The sequence below is a fragment of the Neovison vison genome, chromosome 12 (genome assembly GCF_020171115.1).
Source record: "Neovison vison isolate M4711 chromosome 12, ASM_NN_V1, whole genome shotgun sequence".
Taxonomy (NCBI): domain Eukaryota; kingdom Metazoa; phylum Chordata; class Mammalia; order Carnivora; family Mustelidae; genus Neogale; species Neogale vison.
The window spans coordinates 82,772,040-82,796,675 of record NC_058102.1 but is presented as its reverse complement, the minus strand read 5'-3'; the positions used below and the strand labels follow the sequence as shown (position 1 = coordinate 82,796,675).

The following is a 24,636-nucleotide window of genomic DNA, read 5'->3' as shown; positions in this document are numbered from 1 at the left end:
ATTCTTAGCTAAGAGTCTGCTGTGTGCTTTGTTTGGTATTGTATGTAAATAGGCAAATAAGATGGGCCATGACTCCGAATGATGTGTTACGCCCTGTCCTACAGTCTAGTTAGTAATGGAGGGACATAATAAAGCAATGAAATAAAAAGATTGCTTTGGCTGCTGGTTGGAGGATGGATCAGAGAGGGCAAGAAATGAGAGACAGAGATCACTATAGTTGCCCAGAAATTAGAGGTGATGGTGCCTTGGATCAGAGTAGTGACAGTGGAGATGGGGGTGAGGGGGGGAAGGCATATGGATTTAGGAACTATTTTTGAGAGAGAAGAGATAGGGCACTTGCCAATGATTAGATGTTAGGGATGAGAGAGTAGATAAAAGATCAAGGGTGACTTTCGGTTTTCTGGCTGGAGCAGTTGATGGGACAGCGGTCCATTTTCTAGATTGGGTTCTTGTTCTACTCAAAGTTAGAACCAGTGACTTGGATGAAGGCAAATTCAAGATAGGAAGCTTGATGAGGTAGCTGATACATAAGTAAAAAAGGTCAACAATTTTAAAAGATACCACAAGACTGGAAAGACAAAATATAATGGAAAGTGTAGAATCCTTTCAAAAAAGTATATACATGGGGCACCTGGGTGGCTCAGTGGGTTAAGCCTCTGCCTTCGGCTCAGGTCGTGATCTCAGGGTCCTGGGATCGAGCCCCGCATCGGGCTCTCTGCTTGGCGGGGAACCTGCTTCCCCCTCTCTGTCTGCCTGCCTCTCTGCCTACTTGTGATCTCTCTCTGTCAAATAAATAATAAAAATCTTAAAAAAAAAAAAAAAGTATACACAGGATGGAACCAGGAAGAGTAACCTAATAGGCGTTTCTAACAGAAGCTCAATAAGAATCAAAAGTGTGGCTTGGCTGCCGTAAAAATGATCACCAAAATAGGTTGCCTACTAGGAAACATGATGTCCATCTCAAGTTAATAATCTTAATATGCTTTGTGCTATTTGGACCCAAACTGATGTGACAGTATTGTGCTTTTCTTGCACACAGCCATGACAAAGGATGGTTGAGGAACTGGACCATGACTGAGATGTAGAGAGCCTGAACGCCCCCATCACAGGATGACAGCTGGAAGAATTGGAGAAGTGTAGGTCAAAGGGCACAATCTGAAAAAGAGCACCATCAGATGGACTGTTTGGCAGAAGAGGGTTTTGATTTTAAGTAGATTCAAGTAGGTCCAAGGTGAAATGGCAGCGGTAGTTTCAGCTCAGCCTAAGTTCCTGTACATGGTGCTTTACAGAAGCAGGATGGGATGGGTGGCGTATGGGTCCCCTGTGACACACTTTGCAGACCTGGATGCCTGTGTGTAGGATGGAGCAGAGAGGTTGCCTGTGCTGGGTGGAAAACTGGACAGGGTAGTGTCTAAAGACCCCTCCCTGATCCTGGAGTCTTGAATTGTTTCCTAACAGTCTCCTTCCCCGTAGGGGCCATAGACTCTCTGAGGATGTCCCCACACCACCTCTTGCCTAATGTGGCTGACAGTGTGAGGGTTCTTGGAAGTCCCTGATCACATTCTTCACACTCCTGCCACTGCTTACCCAGTGCCTATGTCCACCTACAAGTTCTGGATCCCCTTCTCTTCAACGCTGAACATAAGTCTGAAATACCAACATCTTGACAGCTCAGTTCCTATTGCCGAGATTTAGTTGCCCCCCAAACACCTTTTTCAGCAAGCGGCTTTTGCCGTAACCATATTAGAGCTTGTTGTCATTGATCAGAAGTGTGAAAGCAAACATGACGTCCGGATGAGATGCAGAAAGGAATCGCTCATTTTCCTCTTAGCACAGGAATACCGGTGTATATTTCTCTGCCAGCAAACCACAATTATATGTACAAAGATCTCATCGGACAAATGGAGGTACAATCACATCAAGACAGGAGAAGTGTTCAAATAAGTCATTACATTCTCTCAAGTCATTCCTCCTGCTTTCATTCTGATGTTATATTTTGCGTCTTTGACACCCCTGGATCCCCTTAAACTAGTCTAGCATCATTATAGCCAATTAGACAACTTAGAGTTTCTTTCTAAGAGTCTAAACAAGGAGGTGCACTTCTCTACATTTTAATTCCATTAATACTACTAGATTTCTTTTATAGCCCAAAGTGGTCTTAAAATTTTATGTACAGATTTTGCCTTTTATGACCTGCTAGAAAAAAGCATTTTGTTTTATATTAGTTTTTGGTTTTTGAAGGGAAGCTCTAGATTTTGGGAGAGATGAAGAAGACCATCTTCAGAGATGGGGTGGTTAAATGCAGAGGCTGTCAGGATGTCACTCCAGGTCCTTCTGTCTGGGGTGCAGTGTTATGTCTCTTAGACACGGAAGCAGGAGGGTTGTTTTCAACAGTGGGAGGATCTCATTCTGCTGTTGGTAAGTGTGGGGGAGAACATAGATGCACTCCCTGCTAATCTCTTCCTTGACCAAGACTTTTCTCCCGGAAAGAGAAAAAGAAGTGATAGGAGTTCATGAAGAAATCCTTGACTTCTTGCCGAGGGCCACAGGCCAGCTTGAGCATCACCTACAATGAGATTTGACCCAGTAGAATGTATTGGGAGGCAACCGTATGTAAGACCCATGTGGTCCCAGGGGCTGCTAGCTGAGGGAAGGAATGTTTCCTTATAATGTTTCTTTTGCTAATAAGTAACCAGTTCTCCTAGCCTTTGATTAATCATTAGGTAGACATTAGTAATTGTCCCTCCTGCCAGGCACGTAATTCCTACAAGGTCATACTCTCTAGTCATTAGCCTGGAGCCTGGTGGCAGGATCCCCCTCCTCCCCAGATCAGTCCCAGGGGAATAGTCTCAACAGGGCATGTGGTCACTCCAGAACAGCAGCAACTTGCATCTCTCCTGTCCCCTACTGGAAACCCATGCTAGGCTGCGTCACACCCAAGTCTTCTATGGCTTATCGCATGCGCACATGGAAGTCACCCGTTTGTTTCATTGTCCCTAAAAATGTGAGTGAACTCTGAGCAGAATTTGAAGCTTACTTCTTCAGAATAAATATTGTTTATCTCTTACAAGGTGAAAGAAAAATCATACCACAGTTGGGTCCTGTATCTTCCTCTCTGGCAGAACATACCACATGGGGCTCCATTATGTATCTCAGAATATGAGCTGGGTATGTAACTGCCTGCTCTCACTTTCTCCTGTCCCTCAGCCAGAAGAGGTAATAAGGGACTTACCTTCGGAATCACCCTCCCCCTCAAGGATCTTAGCTAAGTCAATAGATGTCTGAATGCACTTCCTTATCATCACCTTTTCACCTAAATTCCCCTTTTTATTGGCTGGTCAGTTTGGTCTTCACCCAGAGTGTTAGGTTTTCTGTTCTTTCTCCCCGTGTTTGTTTTACCTCTGCTGAGCTCTGTCCCTCTTTTATGTTTTATGACCAATCTCTGGCATTCTGTCTGCTCTGTAGTTGGCCATTCTGTTCTCCCCCATCGATCTCCTTATGGCCGCATTGCCTATAGAGGACTGTAGGGGAAGCAAAACACCATAAGACATGAGACAGCCACAGAGCTGCCTTTCTGCCTGGGGTAAGGAAAGGCACATAAGGGGGTGACATCTGAGCTGAGCCCAAGGACAGGGGTTCAGTGGGTGTGCGGGAGGGGGTCGGGGTTGGGAAGAGAGATCCCACACAGAGAGAATCCCATGATAAGCCAAGTGCCTCTCAATGGCCCTTGCCAGAAAAATCCCTGCCTTATTTACTCAAATGCGGAATCAACGGCACTTATATACTGTTCTAGGGATAGATCTCCTACATCAGGGAGTGAGTGGTTTCATTTGGGGGGACTGGAACTTTTTCCTTTTTAGCAAATGGGCTTTATTTTCAATTACCAAGTCTGTTTTAACCAAATGATTTGGAAATAATCTATGTGATCTCCCATGTCATTTTAGCTGTGCTTTTTCTTGGGGTGGGTTTGATAATGAGCCAGATGTACCAAAACAAAAACACGAGTTCGTCATTCAAAAATGTCTTCTCATTTCCCTAACCAAAATTTTCCCATCAGTTAGAAGAAATGCTTGGTCTTTAAGAGGAACTAGGTGCAAAAAATGTGAATGATCTCAGTGGTAGATTCAATAATAGCCACAGACTAATTCGATGAAAAGAATCATAGACATCATTTAGTTTGTGTCTATGTTATAGGTGAGGAATCTAGGGGTGGGAGAAATTGAGCAACTTGCCTAAAGTCACATGGTCATCGACCTAAGAGTCACTACAAGACTTCCCCTAGGCCTTGCCCCCCCTCCCCGCCACCCCATCCCACACCTCTATCACACTTTCTCACTCAGATGTAACAGAAAGTGCATCATAGGCCATAAAACCTTTCTTTCCTAATACTGTCTGAAAGTCATTTCAACTGAAATGACCTCAGAGAGCTATTTAGGCTTTGACTTAACATAGAGGATTTGCACTGTTAGGGTTACTCAGATTCTAATGAGCAGCTCTTTATTTGGTAGAATATTTTTATTGAGGATTTTAAAAAGGGTGTGACTAATCATTTCCAAAACTGGATGCTACCAACAGTGTTAACCAAATAAATAAGCCTTTGCCCTTCTAAAATGTAAGGTCTGAGTATGTTCTTTTATAGTTATTACAAGACTTGTTTTCTTTGCTTTAGGATACTTTTGACTTCCGTGACACTGCTATCTATATATTCGATAAACCTTCTTTTGATCTGTTCAAAGGAAACAGGTAAGCTGATAGTAGGTCTAATTTTGTTAAAGCCAGGACGAATGATTTGCATGGTGATACTGTGAACGAGTAATGTCCTCCCGGTTCAGCCACTGATTACTGAAGAGTACATTGACCTACAGTTTCTCAAAAACCTATAGTGGTTTTTACCCAGAGAAACAGACACGGCACCATGGACCGTAAATTGTCTTGAACACCGAGAGAACAGCACTGCCATTTAAAGCAAACCCCCAATCATACCTGGTTTTCTAGTTTAAAATGACTTCATTTGAAAAGCTTCAGTTTTTCCTTAGGTCTTTATAAATTCAGAACAAGGATCCCATGTTTTGATATTATAGCCTTCAAGATTTTAAAAGTAAACAGTGCTTTCTTTCCCTTTTGTGTATATTCCAAGGAGAAAATGGTATGCCCGAGGCACTGTGGGAGCGAGGGTACTGGGGAAGGGCTCCAAGTGCTGGGCAGTGTAATACCTTAAGTGTTTATTTTCTATTCCTGGGACAAATGGATTCTGTTTGTAATACTTTGACTTTTACTTTAGCTGAAACCACATTGGCCAACTATTACTGTACAGAGAAGACTCCATTTAACTGGGACATTTTGTAATAGATTGAGCATCTACCACTGTCTTGTTTAAATACCAGTCTTCTGAGAGATTGAACAAAGCTTTAATTATAGCCTGACCCACATTGCTTTCTGTGAAAGTTTTGGAAACGTGAGCCAAACTGTCATAAAGACATATAAACGTGTTTTCTTAATGAATGGTTTAGCAGTTTAGTATTTATCGAGATGAGACAGTTGAACATGTTAGGATATTCCTGTAGCCAGATTATTCTTTTGACAGATTTGTCTATGGGTCTCTTTTCTGAGTTATGTATCTGTGAACTAAATTTTACAAATGATGAACATTCTGGCGTTGACTATTGTATGTTTGTTATTGTGTTTAGGACACATGAGGCATTCATGGAATGTTATTAAGATTAAGATAATTCCTTATTAGCCTCATCAGTTCACATAATTAATTCAAAAGGAAACTTTCATCCCAACAATAAGGATTTTTATTTTTAAATCAAATCTTTACTTTAATGATATGTACCAGACCTGAGAAAGGAGATCAGAGTAGGAATTCCCCGCCCCCGGTAGAAAACTCTTCGAGATAGTTAAAAATAAGCCTTATGACCTAATAATTGAACTGTAATGCTTTTGTAGCCAACCTGAAAAAGGAGAAGTGGTGGTCATGTCTGACATTTTAAAATGTCACGAGGTTGTGGCACCTTAACCCTTGCAAAGCCCAAAAGGCTATGTATGTGATTTTGAGAAAGGCAGAATAACTTGGGGGAATAGTCCCTCGAATGAGGATATCTTGGCTTTCTTTAACTTTTAGATCCCTGTCATTTCTTGTGTTCTCAACTATGATTTTTAAATAGGCTGCATGGTTTATGAAAAGCTGGGAGAACAGGTCTTTGGCACCACAGGGAAGCTCGTAATCTTTGGAGCCACCTCTCTACAGAACACTGGAGGTAAAAGGAACACGCTTTTTCTATACATAACTTTAAAGTATGTGAATATTATTATCTTTTCTAATTCTGGTGGTTGGGTGGCCCGATGAATTTTAACAAAATGGAAGCAGTATCGTTCTCATTGCTAAAATGGCACATGGAAAGTAAGGCAGAGAGAGCAGTCACTTATTTAAAACCCAAGTATACTGAGTAGCTAAAACTGTCTTTGTGTCTTATTGAAGGTCAGTCTAAGAACAGGCTGGTAGCCTTTTATATAGCTTGCAACATGAGCCTTGGTATCTCCTTTCTAAAAATGTTCTCATTTTCCTCTAGCAATGCTGAGCTACCTCTTCATAGTCAAAAATGAGCTGCCCTCCGCCATAAAGTTTCTTATGGGAAAGGAAGAGGCATTTTCGTAAGTGATAGACCATTTTTTTTGTAAGATTACAATATTCTTAATTTCAATGTGGACTAACCAAAGTTTTTGTTTTATGAAAACTACAGGAACCTGAGTTTTCTCTGGGTTGTTATTTTTTTTCTTTGTTGTTCCAACACATTTCTCTGGGGTTTTTATATAAATGAAAGAAGCAGGGAAAGCCATTTGACGATGAGCATTTAAAAGGTAGATTTATCTGTCAAGCTGCAAACAGTAGATGCTGCATCTCCCGGAGAGCCTGAAATCTATATCCAGTTTCTACGGAACAGAACAGATACAGAGTATTTTTAGCACAGACATATATTTAACACAGAAGTGGAACATGCAAACACATTAAGACCCTAGTCTCTTTCTTAAAGAAGGGAGCGGAGCAACATTAACATGAGCCAACTTCAATAAAAATCTAGCTAAGCTTGGAAAATGTTGGAGCTAAACCTGACACATCCATTGTTTTAACTCCCTCTTGTTTAATTGTTCTTGCCAGTCTTAGTTTCTCTGTTTTCTTTCAACGCAAAATCCTAGGAGCCATAATTCCTCATGTTCTGTCATCAGGACTCAAGGTCAAATACAAGAGGTTAGGGAGAAAGCAATGCCTACCTGTGCTGACTTGTTTTTCAATGGTATTAGCCAAGCAAAACAAAATGGAACTTCTCTTTAAATAATTGATAAGACATGTTGTAATCTGACAGAATGCAGTGTGTGCATTCAGCTTTGAAACCACGTAAATTATTCAGAGGACTGCCCCATTTAGCTGGTGGGGGAGGGAAAAAAATCCCTTCTTCCATCACTAGGGAGAGAGACGATGGTAAATGGGAAGTGGTTGGATTAAAGTGTTTGGATAAGCCTGAAAAATGATAGAAATTAATGGTAAAAATTAATAATAATAAAAATTCATTAAGATGTATTGTGAAGTTTTAAATTTGAGGAAAAAATTTCACTTTCTATGAAAATATGACCCAACTTAAATGCCTTTTTCAGAGCCTGGTATGTGGATGGCCGCGTGCTGGTGGTAGTAGTTACCTTTGGCATAATCCTCCCTCTGTGTCTTTTGAAGAACTTAGGTAAGGAAAGAGCTTGCTTTTATCATAGTCTCTACAGTGTCCAGATGAGTCAGAAACCTAATGAAAATGAATAACTTTGCCCCCTCTACTTTTACTTGTAAGGTAAAGATTATGTGAGTGATAAATTACAAGTATTAATCAGGCTTGACTTTAATATGGGCTGAAACACTGGTCAGTATGTGACCTCGTAAGCAATCCCTCCATTGAGCTGTGGAAGCGGGAGGTGAGGCTCTGGGGCCAGCAACAGACTCAGTGCCGTATCGAAGAGCACAACTTACAGGCTACTCTGAGAAAAGTACAGAATATGGAATTCTCCTTACACAAGGTTTTCAATATCCTGATTATTTAGATCAGTAGATTTTCAAATCTAATATCAAGACAGAAAGTTGCTTGTATTTATCCCCTAAAGTATAATGAATCATTCGTATATTATCGGAGTCTAACCCATCCCAATTATTTGCTTCATTGAAGGGAAAGATTGAAGTGAAAGGTCAAAAGTTGCCATAATTTAGGTCCTAGCCACTTGGTTTTGATATTTTCGTGTGTGTATGTTTATATTTGGAGACAAATGTGCCTGATGTTGTGGGAATAGTATATATTGAATTATGTGGCCAGACTGGTATCTAGTCCAAAATGCATCACCTTTAATTCTGGGCAAATTCAAGGAAGACATTTAGATTAAAGTTCTTCCTGCAAATGACTGCTAACCGTAGTGTTTTGTTTTGTATGAATATCAACCCTCTGTAGCTGTTATGTAAGATCTAGAAGTAGATCTTAAAAACGACTTAATTTTATGGTTCCTGGATCTGTGTTTTGCCTTCTCTGTGTATACACACATAGCTATTTTGAGTTTAAGGAGGGAAGCGCTCTTTTTCTCTGGGAACAATGCAACCTCCCAGAGACCACTTAACTCTGCCTTTGTGGAAGTTACAGTGGATGGGGACTCCAAGGAGAGCAGGTGAAGATCCCCAGACGCTCAATTTATTCCTAGAAATCACTTCATCTCCTCTGTGAGGGCCCCTCATCTGGGAACAGAAGTACTGTAGCTGATATTCAGTATGTATGCAATAGGTACTTAATAAAGAATATCGAGATCAAGGAGTAATGGATTTGGCTGTGAGGCTCCATCAGAGTATAGCAGCAGAGAGCTACGGCCGGATTTGGGAGGCTCTTTTTCCCTATCTGGGAATCTGCATTGTCTAGTGTATCAGAGAAAACTAGAATCAAAGTGATAATATGATACTTTTATTTAAAGTTGCGGTTTTTTTGTTTTTTTTTGTTTTTTTGCCAAATAAAGGAGCACTCTCAAATAATAAATCTTCTATTCACATAGGCATATTTGTATATTATTGGACCTATGCTGGAAATAATGCATTGAAAGAAACAAGGTGATACATGAAATAATAATAAATTTTTTCAACTTTTCTTTTAGGGTATCTTGGCTATACTAGTGGATTTTCTTTGAGCTGTATGGTTTTTTTCCTAATAGTGGTAAGTGCAGATGAAATGATTGGCTTGGTTTTGCCACAGAACTATGCTATACAGCAGTTGTTTATTATTTAGCTTTATTTGATAAAATCTCATTGTTTCTCCTATATTTCTTAATACCAGGTAATCTACAAGAAATTTCAAATTCCCTGCACCGTTCCAGAACTAAATTCAACAATAAGTGCTAATTTAACAAACTCTGACATGTGTACACCAAAATATGTTACCTTCAATTCAAAGGTAAGTTTCCTCATCTTTTCAGTATAAAAAAGAGCATTTTGTTAAAGGCATTATAGTTCTCCTATTTGTTGTCATTAAACTGCTTTGAAAGAATTCATTCTCAACAGAACACCAAACCACTGCTTCCCAAATCCCATAATTCAGAGACCTTTGAGAAATAGGCAAATACTAGATTTCATGCTTCCTCCTATGCAGTTTACATAAAGGACAACCTTAAGCATTCGCTGTGAAAATTTCTGTGTGGATCATTGTCTCAGCTCCTCTCTTCCTTGTAGATCTTTAAAAACAGATTAATACCTCCTTAGCCCACTCCCTGTTCCTCCCTGGTGATGATAGAAAGGCATCCCTCCGGTTTCCCCAGCTCGCACAGTGGAAATACAGATGCTGAAATACAGACACACAAACTGACACTTCAAACTTTCACACAGTTGGAGTGCTGTTATTAGCATGGGGAACAGTGGACTACAGAACCGGGCAGGGTTGGACTTAAATCGTTTGGCAAGCTACCAGATCCCCAAGTGAAAAACAAGGATACTGTTCTATATCTCACAGCGTTTTTTTAGAATGGGCCTGGTCCAGTGCTTTCACAGAATTAGAGCATGAGAAATGTTACTTTTCTTCCTCCTTCCTTCCTTTCTTTCTTTCTTTTTTTTTTTTTTTGCATCAGAAGTTGTACTGAGTTTGAGAGTTTTAAAAAGTCTTATCTAAAAAAACTATAAAGAGATCAGATGCAATTGGGCCCGTTCAGGTTGGTATGGCCATAGTATGCTAACGAAATAAGTCAATCAGAGAAAGACAATTAAATGTGATCTCTCTGATATGAGGATTTTGAGAGGCAGGACAGAGGGTCATGGGGGGAAGGGAGGGGAAAATGAAACAACAGGGACGGGGAAGAGAGACAAACCATAAGAGTCTCGTAATCTCAGGAAGCAAACTCAGGGTTGCTGGAGGAGTGGGGGTGGTGGGAGGGATAGGTTGGCAGCGTTAGAGACATTGGGGAGGCTATGTGCTATGGTGAGTGCTGTGAATTGTGTAAGACTGATGATTCACAGACCTGTACCCCTGGGGTAAATAATACAGTATATGTTAATTAAAAAATACATAAAATAAAGTTACATGTTGAGAAGCCAATAAAAATGTTACGACCAGAAAAAAAAAAAAAGAAAGAAAGAAAACTAAAGAGAGCTCTCTTGCATGCAGGCACAATTCTAAGGACACAGCCAAAGTAGTGACTGGGGAAGTAGTTGTCTTTTTAGATGCCATCTTTTAAGTCTGGTTTGACGTGCCCTGTAGAGCAAAGAGCAGTGGAACAGAGATGGAAGAAGCCTGGGGCATGTCACCTAACCTGTTGAAGGGAGTCGGGAGAGCGTCAGTGGTCTGTCTACCGATCAGGGTTGTTGTTGGGAGTTCGTGAAATAATGCAGGGAACGTGCAGGGTGACCGGTGCCATGTAACTATGGGATGATGCTTTGCCCGAAGCAGTAAAATAGGATGTGGGTGAGGGGAACCTAAGAGCCCTGTGTGCCAAGTGCCTCACGTCTCAAGCTAGATAAGCCCTCTTAGAAAAGCTGCTTCTATTTTCGACACCAAAGCCCTCCTAATAATCGAGTAATCCAGGGATTCTGAAGAGCTGTCAGAGAAGACGACAGCACAGAAATATTGGAGCGGAATAGTTTTTAGAGTAATAAATGCTTCTTCGTAATGTTTATTTTTCTCTTTCAAACAGACCGTGTATGCTTTACCGACTATTGCGTTTGCTTTTGTCTGCCACCCATCAGTCCTGCCAATTTACAGTGAGCTTAAAGAGTAAGAGATTTGTTTTTTACCTTAGTCATTTTACCTTAATCATTTTTTACATCCTCTCATTAATAGGCAAGTACTGTATTGAAATAAATAGATTTGTATAATGATCTGGCAGATGGATTCATCAGCCAGCCTCAACATTTACTTTCTGCCATTCTGGAGCAAGCACTATATTAAAGGAAAAAGAGAATAAGAAAAATCAGAAAACTGCATTATGTTTTGGCCATAAATACATAAAGTGGCCACCTATGTGGACTTTTTTGTTAAATCAGTTTTTCACATACTATATTACTTAGGAGAGTTCAAGTCTTTCTGTTGCTTTATGTGTCTTATGCTTCCTTGCTAAGTGTTATAATCAGATTCATGTATAAACTGCAAAATGCGTTGTGTCTGATTTGCCTTGTATTGGTTTAAAGGGAAAAGGCTGCGAAATCAGGCAGAAAGAAATTAATGTTAAGGCCAAAAACTGGACAAGAGAATATAAGTGTTCATTTTAAACTATTAAGATGATTCTGGATTTGTTTTTGATTGCTGTTTTAGAGAAAACTAAAGTCCTGCTTATAAATTTCCTCCTGGGTTCTCTTTTTAGCTGTTAGCAGACTTTACAGATAAAAATAGTCTTCATGGCATAGTCTTAAGCTCAGAAAAGATATACAGTATTTCCCATTTTGAAAAATAAAAAAAAATTTAGCATTGATTTACTCATGACTTGTCCTCTTTCTTATTTAATTGATATATGGGTAAGTTTTGCAATATCTGTATCTACCTATGTGTACAGCAATCCTACTTTATGATCCTATACTTAGGACATTTAAACATGTCTTTGACGTCTTTTAAATTTAATAGTCCAGCTTTTAGTTTGTAATTTTCTGATGTGTGTGCATCTCAGTTTTTCCTGTTATGACACAAGCAAATGTTATGACTATCATGGTCTGTTATTGAGTACAAGTCTCATAGGCAAATTATTTTGGCCATTAAAGAAACTTAAATGGCCACCCAAACTCCCCGAGTAAACTTGACCTAAGAGATAGAGCCCTTCATCATCACAGCTGTGATCACTTGGGATTTATTGTTCTGGAAACATAAACTTCCAAGTGCATCCCCGAGGCTACTCAGTGGGAAAAAAGGAAACTAAATAACAGCTTTAGCAATAGAACACCTGAGATCAAGTTCCAGATTTGCCCGTGATCTCTGGGCTGGGAGAATAGTATTTGAATTTATTCTGCCCTTTTCCCTGTACGTGCTGAGTATGGAGATACTATCAAAAACAAATATTAAAAAAATATTTTCCTCCCTTCAGATGAGAACCTGATATTCTTTCAAAAGAATGGGGAAGGGCATTTAAGGGATTGGTAGTTCCATGAATCACTCTCTCACATTACCCGTTTGGCATAAAAGAAGCTATTTTAAACTGGTGTAATTGCTAGGGGCAGGGGAGGTGGATGGCGGGTAAGCTCCGCTGCTCAGATCTTCCCTAGCCCGACAGAAAGTTGTTAGTATTCTTCAGTGTTAACACCAGTACTTAAATTCAGTAACATGGTTTTTAATTTTTGAAATTCCCTTATCTTTGTTCTTAGTCGATCACAGAAAAAGATGCAGATGGTGTCCAATATCTCCTTTTTCGCCATGTTTGTTATGTACTTCTTGACTGCCATTTTTGGCTACTTGACATTCTACGGTAAGTGACTTCTGTTCACACACAAATATATGTATTTGTAGATAAATTAGTGAAAAATCCGTAGCCGAAGAACTTTTAATATTTTTTAAGAGATTTATGTATTTATTTTAGAGAGAGTGAGAGAGCATGGGGCAGGGGGGAGGGCAAAGGAGGAGAGAGAATCCTGAAGCAGACTCCCTGCTCAGCCCAGAGCCCAGCACACTCAGCTTAGTCCCAGAGATCATGACCGGAACCAAAATCAAGAGTCGGCTGCTTACCCAACTGAACCACCCAGGTGCCCCAAAACCCAAATAACTTTTAACACGATAGCCCCCAAAAGCAACAAATCTACCCATTGATTTTGCTGGTCTTTTCTTCTACATAAAGCAAATGGTGATGATTCCTTTACCTATTTGAGCAGACTGCACAATAGAGTAATTACTGAAACGAGATACTGTAATTTTTTCTTCCTAATACTGTCCTTAAAAGAAACTGCATTGGGGTGCCTGGGTGGCTCAGTGGGTTAAGCCTCTGCCTTTGACTCAGGTCATGATCTCAAGATTCTGTGATCCAGGCCTGCATCTGGGCTCTCTGCTCAGCAGGGAGCCTGCTTCCCCCACACACACTCTCTGCCTGCCTCTCTGCCTACTTGTGATCTCTCTCTCTCTGTCAAATAAATAAAATCTTAAAAAAAAAAAAAAGAAAAGAAAAGAAAGAAAGAAAGAAACTGTGTTTTTTAAGCCTGCCACCTTTACTGAGCAAAGTTGAAAACTATACCAGAGAAGGCTCTCCTAATTGCTGGTGCAAATTGGGTCAGATTCCATTAATAGAGAAGAGAGACAGAGACAGATGTTGAAAGTGGGAAAGAGCAGAGTGCTACACTCATGACACTTGTGTTAATTAAAAATAAAACGCCTGATTGTTCACTGGAAGTTGGAGCCCTGCAAAGATTTGAAGGAATGGCAGGGAGGGTTCAAAGGAATGAAATCTAAAAAAGGGAACAACTGGGTTTCATTTGTAACTTCTTGGCCCTGTAGGAATAGTTTTCTTTCTTTTATTAGGTCTTCCCCCTCTACTATTCAGATGATCCTCAAGCTGTATTGAACATCTTTCATTATCATTATAATCTGGGACCTGATTTAAATTTAAATACCTGTATTTCACATTGTTCTCTATTAAATAATATTTCTTTTGGGACATTTTTTTTTCCCCATAAACACAAATGTCTCAAAATTTAAGGGCGCCTGGGTGGCTCAGTGGGTTAAAGCCTCTGCCTTCGGCTCAGGTCATGATCCCAGAGTCCTGGGATCGAGCCCCACGTGGAGCTCTCTGCTCAGCAGGGAGCCTGCTTCGTCCAGTTTCTGCCTACTTGTGATCTCTGTCTGTCAAATAAATAAATAATATCTTTTGGGAAAAAAAAAAAATTTAAACATGTTTCCAGTTGATTAATTCAGCCTGGAGGGAATGGCTACCCCGATTACAGAGTTGTACTGTCACCATTTTCACAAGTAATGGCAAACAGCATTGTCTGATGAATCCATAAATGCCATGTTGAATTTTTGCATAAAAATAGTGTTTCTAGGTTGCCTGCAGAATTGCAGGGCTGGGGGTAGGTAAAGAGAGGGAGGAAGAGCTACATGTTCCTTCAACAGTCTCACTGTTACCTTGTTCCAGCCATGAGTTTTCTTTGCAAATCCGTATTTTTTTCTTCCCATAAAATAAAATACCACACCCTTTTGTAGTCTTCGGTCAAAGAAAAAGGCTCAGGTATTTTTGGATCATTATAAATTTTGACTCAAGAAAATTCGAACTAATGAGATTTTTATTATAACCTAGGCTCCCTTTTCCAAAACTGAGCCCAATCTATGGCCCAGAATAGAATTGGAATTCCACCCCCAGAACCTTGAGACCGGTGCAGTGCGGAGACCTTAGAAGAGACACGGCAGGAGGGGAGGGAGGTCTGTCAAAGCAGTGAGCATTCGCAGGGACTGCCCTTCTAGCTTTGGTTGTCTTTGAAGTCATATCCTGAAGTTCAGAGTTAAGAAAAAGTTCAAAGTGGTACAAAAACTAGATACTTTTTTTTTTTTTTTTTTTAAACATAGAAGTGAATTCTTTGCTGCTGGTGGTGTTTGTACCTCTGTTGGCTGGCCCCTGGAAGCTGAGTGATAAGAGGAGGGTCTGGAAGGCTCTGTGGGGCCTGCCGTCCACCCAACAAGGCTGAGGCAGTGTAGTGTCCTTTGACGAACGGCAGCAAGTGGGGAAAGTCTAGATTAAGAAGGGTTCTGTGCTTCGACTGGATGTTCTTTTTAGCCCCAATTTACGCCTCGGCTGAATTTGGTATAAATCGAGCACCCCCATACTGGGTAGCGGCTTGTAGCGGTGACTTTACAGTCCTCATTCCTCGTAAGGTGACATACGGACGGGTGGCGCCTGTCTCACACAGGGCATTTTTCTTCTCAACTTCACAAACTGTTTCAATAGTTACTGCGACACCCAGGACATTGCTTTCCTTGCCTTTTAGGTTGCAAGTTCTTTGTTGTTCAGATCAGCTGTCATTCAGCAACGGGCCTTGTTTCTCTCTCAATCCTCTCTTTTGCTCGCTTCAGAAAACGTGCAGTCAGACCTCCTTCACAAGTACCAGAGTAAAGACGACATTCTCATCCTGACCGTGCGGCTGGCTGTGATTGTTGCTGTCATCCTCACGGTGCCCGTGTTGTTCTTCACGGTGAGTAACAGACCGCGGGGCCCGGTAAGAAAAGCCGAGGTCTCGCCCGTCGCTCCCTGTTTGGAGCCTGCCCCACAGACAGCCTGCGGCAGGGAACTTCCCAGGGTCGCTGGAACGGTCCCAAGGAGGCACCTCAAGACTCTGGGGTCAGTGAGATAGGGCAGGCTCTGCTGGGAGGAACCTTAATTCTCATGAGTCTGTTCCTTCTTCAGAATGTAGACAGAGTGTTTGGATCTTGCTCGTGCGTGATGAGAGAACAGAAACGGACGGGAAGAGCACACACTTAGTCAGATAAAGACGGAAATTATCCCCCACCAGAGCTAACTACCTATTTGTAAATAAACATACTTTCCTTAAGCCAAGCCCCCTACCTGAATCCTGCACAAGGACTTACAAAACATTTCCCAGACTCCTGTGCACCAGGATATGTGTTTCTGCTGAGGACGCAACGGTTGGTGTGCCGGGGCCCTCACAGAGCCTTTGTTTTCTTTTCCTGTAGGTTCGTTCGTCTTTATTTGAACTGGCTAAGAAAACGAAGTTTAATTTGTGTCGTCATATCTTGGTTACCTTCATACTCTTGGTTATTATCAACTTGTTGGTGATCTTCATACCCTCCATGAAGGATATTTTTGGGGTCGTAGGTATGGCTTTATGAACTTTATATTTCTCATTCTCCGATAGCTGTTCAGAAAGCTACAATTCCGCTGTAACGACTTCATTTTTTTTTTCTTATTTTATAGGAGTCACATCTGCTAATATGCTTATTTTCATTCTTCCTTCATCTCTTTATTTAAAAATCACAAGCCAGGATGGAGATAAAGGAACTCAAAGAATTTGGGTATGTCTCAGGCCAGCCACTCTTTTTCTGATTAGTTTTTCATTTACATTTACCAAATAAATAGTCCATCTCCCCCACCTAATCCTACTCTTAGCGGCCTCAAAAGGGGAGCAGCAGGCCTGACGTTTTCCCCTTTGGGATATTGAAAATACCGTATCTGACTCTGATCTGTTCTCTGAAGATGTCTTACTCTTATTGTGCCTTAACTTGGGCTCTGAGCTAGGGCACGGCCCCTGGGAAACTAGACGTCTGTCATCCTGTGTCTCTGTGGGGCGATGCCTTGTCTTTAGCAAGCTAGGATAGGGAGAGGAACTCGAAGACTTAATGCAGCCCGCTGTTTCTGTACATTCCCGGTCCCGTAACCCCTTCCGACAGCCCAGGGCACGTGGGATCCCTTCCTGAGAATGGCGGCGTTCGCTTAAAGAGACCTCTTCTAATTTGGCAGAAATACTTTGGAACAACAGACCTGGATTCAGAAACTACCTTTCTATGCGGGGATTCTTGTTCCCAGGTCTGGTGAAGTTCAAAGGCATCTTAAAGGTGCCGCACTTGGAGACAGTGAGGGAAGCAGGGGTGAAGGGGCGGCTGCCTGAGCACCTCCTAGAGCACCATTTTGTTTGGCCTCGGAGAAGGCTTCTCAGCTGCCCTTCCAGATAATGTCAGCGCTCCAGTGCACACATGACCCGAATCAGCAGACCCGGGTGAGAGATGCAGGCAGGAAGAGTCATCCTTGTGCTTATAGGAGAAGCAGCACTGATCTGGCACAGCATCTGCCTCCCCAGCAGGATTCTCCCTGAAACCATAAGCTCCACGTCCTTCTAAACCATACCAGGAGGGGCTTCATAAGCACAGAGAGAGAGCCGTCACTCTGGCATAGCAGTAAAATACAATGCACATTAAATCTGAAAGTGCCGGAGGCCTGTTGCCCGTGAGTTCTGTGGGCCTCCCCAGCTCTGCTTTCACCTTAGAACTGGTCGTAGGATCTAGCAGAAAGCATTAGACAAAGGCTCCTGTCCATGTGGGCCCCCCAGGGAGTTAAACCAGACCTCCGATGAAAAGCCTGTGGACAACCCCATCATTTGCCTCTTCTCCTTCCCTTAGCTCTATCCTCCAGATTCAAGTTCAGCCCCCTTGACTCTCAAGTTCCTTCATGCTTCTCCCTGCAAAGCTCTGGTTGGATACTTTCAAGGCCAAGCAATTTCTAATCTCATGCTCTCCAGAGTCTGGTTTTAGTAACCTGTCCCCCTTTTGGCCTTCCTCAACCCTTACAATAACTTAGTTCTGGACGTCCATTTTCTATTTCACTTGATCAAATTGTCTTTGCTTTTATATATCTTTTCCCCCACTTTTTCAAATAGAAATGTTTGCCTGCCAGTGGTAACTTCAGTGGGTTGGTAAAAAGTAACAAAATGGCCTGCATATTTTCCAAGTCCTTTCTCTCTCTCTTTTTTAGTTGTAATCTTAGTTTGAAAGAAACTATAGGGATACTCAGTGAGTAGAAGAGATTTGTTCTGAGGTGACCGTGAAGTCAAACAAAAGAATACGGGAGATGGCCCTGCATAGCTAGTTCTTGTTTGCCCCTCCTTGGAGAATCAGAACCGTACAGTCTTGGAATGATTCTCCGAGTTTGCCAGTGGTTGTAACAGACTCCAGATACAAGGGGACACAGAAAGAGAAGGAAAAGGATTTCTATTTGTTTCCCAGGTGTATGTGGGAGATGTTGGCTTCCTTGAAAATAACCCATGCTTTTATGTTGCTCCAGGCTGCCCTTTTCTTGGTCCTGGGGGTGTTGTTCTCCCTGGTCAGCATTCCCTTGGTCATCTACGACTGGGCCTGCTCATCAAGTAGTGACGAAGGCCACTGAGACCAGCTGAGGACAGGAAACATTCCAGCCCGTGGCTCGGTCACGTCACCACACATCAGCAAACTATCATCACTTCTTTTGCAAGTTTACAGAAGCAAAACAGGAATTCACAGGATACTTAAAATGGAATAACACTTCGGTAGCGAAACAGAAACCTGTTTCTATAATAGTTCCTGTCCCTCTAAGAGTTGGGATCAGTTTAAGGATTGTGGATTTTTTTAAGTTTCATGCAATTGTATTTCTCAGTACCCTTCACAATCAGTTATTTTTCACTCTCCTAACTCTTTTTTTTTTTTTTTTTTTTTTTTTTTTGTGGTTTCACGGTCCTTTAGAACTTTGGAAACATAATCATCGATCATGTTTATTTATTATGCATCCAGGTTCTGAAATCATTTTCTTGCCGGTGTTCCACTCACACCATCGGTATCTTTTTAGAAGAGAAAAGAATCTTGAATTGTATATAGTTATTTTGCTTTACAGAAAAAAAAAACGGTTTCATAAATATTTTGCCTACTTTGGTTACCATAGCACACAGGGGATCATCATAAGAGAGCGACAGGGTGTGTGCCGTTGCTGGGTCAGAACCTGCCCAAGATTTGAGGGGGGCCCTGATCACCTGGCAGCCAGGCTCTGGCGGTCCAGTGGCCTCACTAGTACCACACCCTGCATCCTGGGGAGACCTTCTCCAATGAGTGTTCTTAGCTGGGAAGGGGGTGAGAATGGTTTCTTACCTTGGTAAACATCTCAAACTACACATTTGGGTTATCTAGCAAATGAAGTTTTGTTTCCCTCTTGGCCAGTCATGTCGAAGTTACTCTAATCTGAGTCACCTTCTACGGAGGGAGACCTGCACCACTTTGGTAATAAACTGAGAACCACGAGTATTGCAAAAAGAGCATCCAAAATGCCTAAGCAAATATTCCTCTGATGCAAATAGCCTTCAACCCTACACCTGGATTGTTGAAGGGAGAAAAAAACACTTACTTAAATTATAAACCCAGCAGCTTTTACTCATGTCCACCAGCTTTTTGCACAGGGAATAATGTGTATCCAACCAAGGGTGATCTAGGATAAGTAATTCCTGTTTTATATTGGGTACTTTAGGGGGTCTTTAAAAGACTTGTTTTATATCTATAAATTTAGGTTATTACAAATACAAGATTTTTGTACCTTAAATAAGCCTCATTCCTATTTCTTCTCCATCAATAATCCACTCAGAGTCTTGAAAAAAGAAAGAAAGATAGAAAGCAAGCAAGCAAGCAAGCGAGCCCTCAGAGATAGCCTTTGAGAAGAACTTGTGACGGAATCAGTGTACCTTCCTTCCCTCAGACAGGGGCTTTGGTGCCTGTGTTGTCTCCTCTTCTCATCCCTAAGCAAGGGGTGGGCCATTACCGCCCACCCGACATGACCCACACAGGAGGACAGAGCTGCCTCACACCCCTACTCCAGCCCCACTATCTCCTAAAGGGGGTGGAAGGAAATTACACAGAGTCTACAAGAGAAGAGAGTTGGGGCTAAGACATAGCTTGGAAAGTTGTAGGACCACAATGAAACCCAGAATTACATCCTCCTGAAGCTGGACCATCACCTGTGATTGGATTGTCTCTATCACACAGCAAGAAATGTTGGTGCTCTCTGAGCTGTTCTTTTGAAACAGGACTTGTGTTTTATTTATATTCTGGTTGAATTTCTCAAACACATAAGTTCACCAAGCACAGATTTCTTATCCAGAGATAAGTAGACTCTAACCACAGACTCTTGGGAAGAATTCCAAGCACTTAGCTGTGAGTTCTGTTCCTCCCTCACTAAAATCCCTAAAGGCCTTTAGTCACCATTCACTGGGAGTAACAAGGAGCTGTCCCCTCCCTCTTTCAGACTAATGTTCCATAGAAAAGGCAGGCATCCGAGCACCTTGTTGTGATCCTCTTGGGGGAGAGGGAAAGGCTATTTCCTGTATTTCTTGGTAGGATCATTCATAGCATTTAATGTAATGGCTCCAGAATTACATCCACCTTAGATCAGAGTTTCGGTAATTAGATATGAATACCTACCATATGTGAATACTAACCTAGTAAAATCCACAGCCACCTCTGTCCTTTTCAGCAATGTCTTCCATTTTGGATGAACAGGGAGAGAAATTAAGCAAAACAAGTCAGGTGGCCCCTCAGAGGCTTCTCTAGGGCACCGAGTAATGAAATAGCCAGGTAGTAGACGGACCCTCCATTAAAAAATACATATATTTAGTTGAGCTTGCAAGCAATATTATGCTACTTTCTATTTTCCTCATTAGTTTATAACAATTCATTTGACACTCACAAAGTCAACTTAGAAAATTACCATTAACTTTTGGGATGGGTAGTGGTATTTTTGGATCTCTGGATTTTATGTGTCAGTACAGGGAATTTTTATTATTATTTAAAATATTTATTTAGAGGAGGCACATTGTTGTTGATGTCTGTGATACTGCAGATTTTTAAACATCTTTGTATGTTTATCTAAGTTTATTTTTGACAAGATATAATAGACCCTATTGTAATTTGTCAAATACCACGGATTAATTACATCATTTGTGTGGGATTAGCTGTAAAGTGTACTGCAATAATTCTTCTTGTTCAGAATAGTGAACTGGTAGCCAAAAATACATGTATCACAGATGTTAGGTAGAATTTAAACAGCAGTCAAGTGCTATAGAAGTTTTTCTGCTAAATTAGTAGACTAAAGAATATTATACCTTAGCCATTGGGAGCAGCACGTTTTCCTTTGGTAGATAGAACCTTAACACTAGTGAACAGTGCCAGTTTCATATTTTGGATTTAGAACTGTTCTCTAGTTATTATAACACAATATGCCGTAAATCCCTAATTTACCTAATGTTATTTACTGGGAGTGGAGTAGGAAAGGAAGTACAGGGAAGAAATCTAGTCTCGTTAAACACAGGCTGTCCCCAATTTATAAGCAGACCATGTTGCAAAACCCTGTTAGGTGGTTGGTTGCAAGCTAGGAATGTATTTTCCTCTAAAAACCAGGTTATACGTGGTGTTTAGGCCCCCAGAGCAGCTAGGAAAGATGATTAGACCCATCATTCAGCAGAATAGGATAATACAACATGATGGCTAAAAAGCCTTAACAGCCAAAAATAATATTATTTTGAAGAAGTCTTTGTTCGGAGTTGCCAAGAGCATGTCACTCCCGTTAGCGGAATCTGGACTGCCCACGCCAGCTGCCGGACGGTGCGGGTAGGGTCACCACCGGTGAGTGGAGATCAGCGGGGCCTGAAGCAGAGTCTCCAGCAAAGGAAGGGAAAAAGAAGTCCAGGGCCACCGGAGCACCTAGTGGGAGGAGGAGCGGAAGGAGGAGGAGGAGCTTCTTGTGAGCCCCCCAGGGACATTCCTCAGCTGGTAGCTTTTCTTTTGCCTGGAGGTCTCAGGCTTGGCCTGACTTTTCTGTTCATAGGACCTGCTGCTCCTATAGCTTGTCTCTTCCCCTGCCTGTTAGAGAACAGGATGTTGCTGCACAGCCCCTCTCGGGCGCCGGTCCCTGCAGCCAGCCCGCACACAGCACTTTTAATGGGTTTCGTGCTAGTGAACCATGGTTTAACTGTCTAGCAATCAGGTCGGTGTAAGAAGGCTCCCCCCGACTTTCCTTCTTTCTATTTGCAGACCCTGTTGAGAAAGGCACCCTGGGGGCGGGGAGGGGGGCTTAGTCAAGGGGCTGGAGGTGGACAAGGGACTGGGATAAGATTCCCGTGTTTGAGAGACACCCCAGAAACGGCCCCACAGCCGACTTCCTTCTGGAGTTGGATTCCAGCCTCTAAGCCCGTGGTCCTCACAGTGTGGTCCCCAGACTGGCGGCAGCAGCATCACCCGGGGATTTGTTGGAACGCAGGGTTTGGGGTCCCAGCCCAGAACTAAGGAAAAAAGAAACTCTCGGGCCGGAAACCCTCAGCAGTCTGGGTTTGAACAAGCCCTCCGCCTGATCTCGATGCGCGATAAGGGTGAGAACCCCTCCCAGTCCATTCGTCCGTCATTTCTTTTCTCCCCATCAGTCCTACCTCAGAGTATGGTTCCTCGGACATGCTGGTGCCGGTGCTCAGTCGTCAAGGAAGGCCGCCTGCCCTCGGGTCTGTCAGCCTGGGCTGAGGGGCACTCAGATGACCTTGTGGGAGGCTGTGAAGAAATGGAAGTAAAGTGTTTGTGTTTTTGCAGAGAAGGAAAAGAAAATACCCTTTGTAAAGGCAGCCTTAGATGAAATACTGAATTCGTGTCAGGAGTGAGCTCTCCACAGCGTTCGGGCGCGTCGTGTGATGGGCCGCCTGTCCTCTTCAGGTGGATTCTCTAGAAAGGTCTGTACTGCATAAGCACCTACAAACTGCTCGGAAAGGGATGGAAAGCTCGGCTCCATTTCAGTAAATCACAGTGCTGGAAGGCACATGCATCAGGGTGGGGAAGAGGTTGAGGACAGGATCAGATATTTGATCTGATGGCTCAGAGCAAAAGCCAGGCATTTCCCTCAGTTTATCCAGGTAAATGGCTGGAGGCTTAGAAAGGGCAGAAGTTGGAAGAACAGAATTCCTCCATTTCACTTCACTGTCAACTTGTAGCCACTCTCAAAACAGAGAAGATACAGACTGTGCCATTTAGCAGTGCTAATAAATGGTTTTCCTGAGCGATGGCAAAGCTGGGGATCCTTTAGCAACAGAACATACTTCCTCCAAAATATACGCAGGGAATTTATGATGACATAGGGCTTTCAGGTACAAATTGGGAATAGGGTGGCTAACAACTGAAAAATATCACTAAATCAAAAAGGGAGAGTTCTTGAAAATTGTAACATTCACAAGGCTCGGTCATTTTCCTTTAGGGTTTTCTCAGAGGAAGGGCTGCAAACTGGGCCCATCTGTCTACAGGCTTGAATTTGTGTTTTTAAAAGGAAGAATCTATGCAGCTGAGGTTTATTGTAGGAAATACTTCATTTGTATGTAAATATGTTGTAAATAAATAGGAGGCTGTATATTTTTGCAGTTGTTGATCCACACTGAAATAGAAGTCTGCATATCAAGAATCTAGTATTTGCATATCAAGAATAAATGCTGTCATAGATATTAGTGGTTTTGTTTGGGAATTAGAAAAAAATTTACCTTCTCGCCCAGGTAACATCGTTCTCTCAGTGTAAACTAAAAATCTTACTTAATTGTTTAGAAAGCAAACTGTCGGAGAAATAGTTGCATTGATTTCTTATACTGGTATTATGCTCCATTATTTAAGAGATAATCCTCTGAGCTACAAATAAGGATTATTTAGACCCAAATTATTGTCATATAGAAATAGATACACCCCAAATGACAAACTGTTTCTTCATAATGCTCTTATGCTGTTAACACTGATACCACTACACAGTATTTATGAAAACAGAAGTGGGGGAGAATTTCTTTCTTTTCAAAATTAAGCTGAATTGCTGCATTTCCCAAATGTTGGGATCTTTGGCGGGGGGTGGGTAGGGGGGACACCTGAACATTAACTATGAGCACAAATTTGAAGGACAAAAGAAGACCATTGTTTTATCAAGCTTTTGAAAGTCTTGCATGTTTGCCTTCCATTTTCAGTGTTGACACCAACATAAACCATCTTAAGTCATTTTTTCCCAAAACACTTGAATCTTGACCATTGGTACGTAACCCATTCTCCAGAGTCTTTGTTGTATTTTAGACTTCATATAGGTCCAGTATGTGTAACACACCGCTTTTATTCATGTAAAAACTTGTAAATGACTTTCAGATGAGTGATAGAAGTGAGTCACAAGTCACAAAACTTTGCTATTCATGGTTAATCAAATAGTTTATTTTCCCCCCAGGATATGGTGTAAATAAAGAAATATAAGAAATTCTGTTCTATAATTGCTCTGTTAACATAGTTTTTAAACATTAAAAATGTGAGCTAAAAGTATTTTTGAATTTTGCCTTTCTTCTTTTGGGATGTAATACTAAAATGGGGGGGGAGCTTTTGATCTTTGGAGACAGATTTGCACACATTTGTCAGTGTCCTAGAACATTACTTGTTCATGAAAGCTTATATTTATGTACCCACACTTGAAAAAAAATTCTTCTGATAGAAATCTAGGGGTGCCTGTGTGGCTCAGTGGGTTAAGCCGCTGCCTTCAGCACAGGTCATGATCTCAGGGTCCTGGGATCGAGTTCCGAGTTGGGCTCCCTGCTCAGCAGAAAGCCCGCTTTTCCCTCTCCCTCTCCCTCTGCCTGCTGCTGTGCCTACTTGTACTCTCTCTCTCTCT

The 24,636-nt window shown here is 41.8% G+C and overlaps 1 protein-coding gene across 1 annotated transcript in view; it reads left to right on the top strand.

The window, feature by feature from the left end:
• The window catches only part of SLC38A1 (solute carrier family 38 member 1), a 67,882-nt gene extending 43,589 nt beyond the window's left edge, over nucleotides 1-24,293 (top strand). Inside the window, exons 6-17 of the mRNA XM_044227069.1 lie at nucleotides 4,670-4,743; nucleotides 6,168-6,260; nucleotides 6,573-6,654; nucleotides 7,654-7,736; nucleotides 9,169-9,227; nucleotides 9,348-9,464; nucleotides 11,191-11,270; nucleotides 12,845-12,945; nucleotides 15,531-15,649; nucleotides 16,149-16,290; nucleotides 16,390-16,487; nucleotides 18,250-24,293. Coding sequence (XP_044083004.1) covers nucleotides 4,670-4,743; nucleotides 6,168-6,260; nucleotides 6,573-6,654; nucleotides 7,654-7,736; nucleotides 9,169-9,227; nucleotides 9,348-9,464; nucleotides 11,191-11,270; nucleotides 12,845-12,945; nucleotides 15,531-15,649; nucleotides 16,149-16,290; nucleotides 16,390-16,487; nucleotides 18,250-18,351 — 1,150 coding nt within the window. The 3' untranslated portion in view covers nucleotides 18,352-24,293. The remainder of the gene's footprint in view (nucleotides 1-4,669; nucleotides 4,744-6,167; nucleotides 6,261-6,572; nucleotides 6,655-7,653; nucleotides 7,737-9,168; nucleotides 9,228-9,347; nucleotides 9,465-11,190; nucleotides 11,271-12,844; nucleotides 12,946-15,530; nucleotides 15,650-16,148; nucleotides 16,291-16,389; nucleotides 16,488-18,249) is intronic.
• Nucleotides 24,294-24,636: the final 343 nt, after the last annotated feature.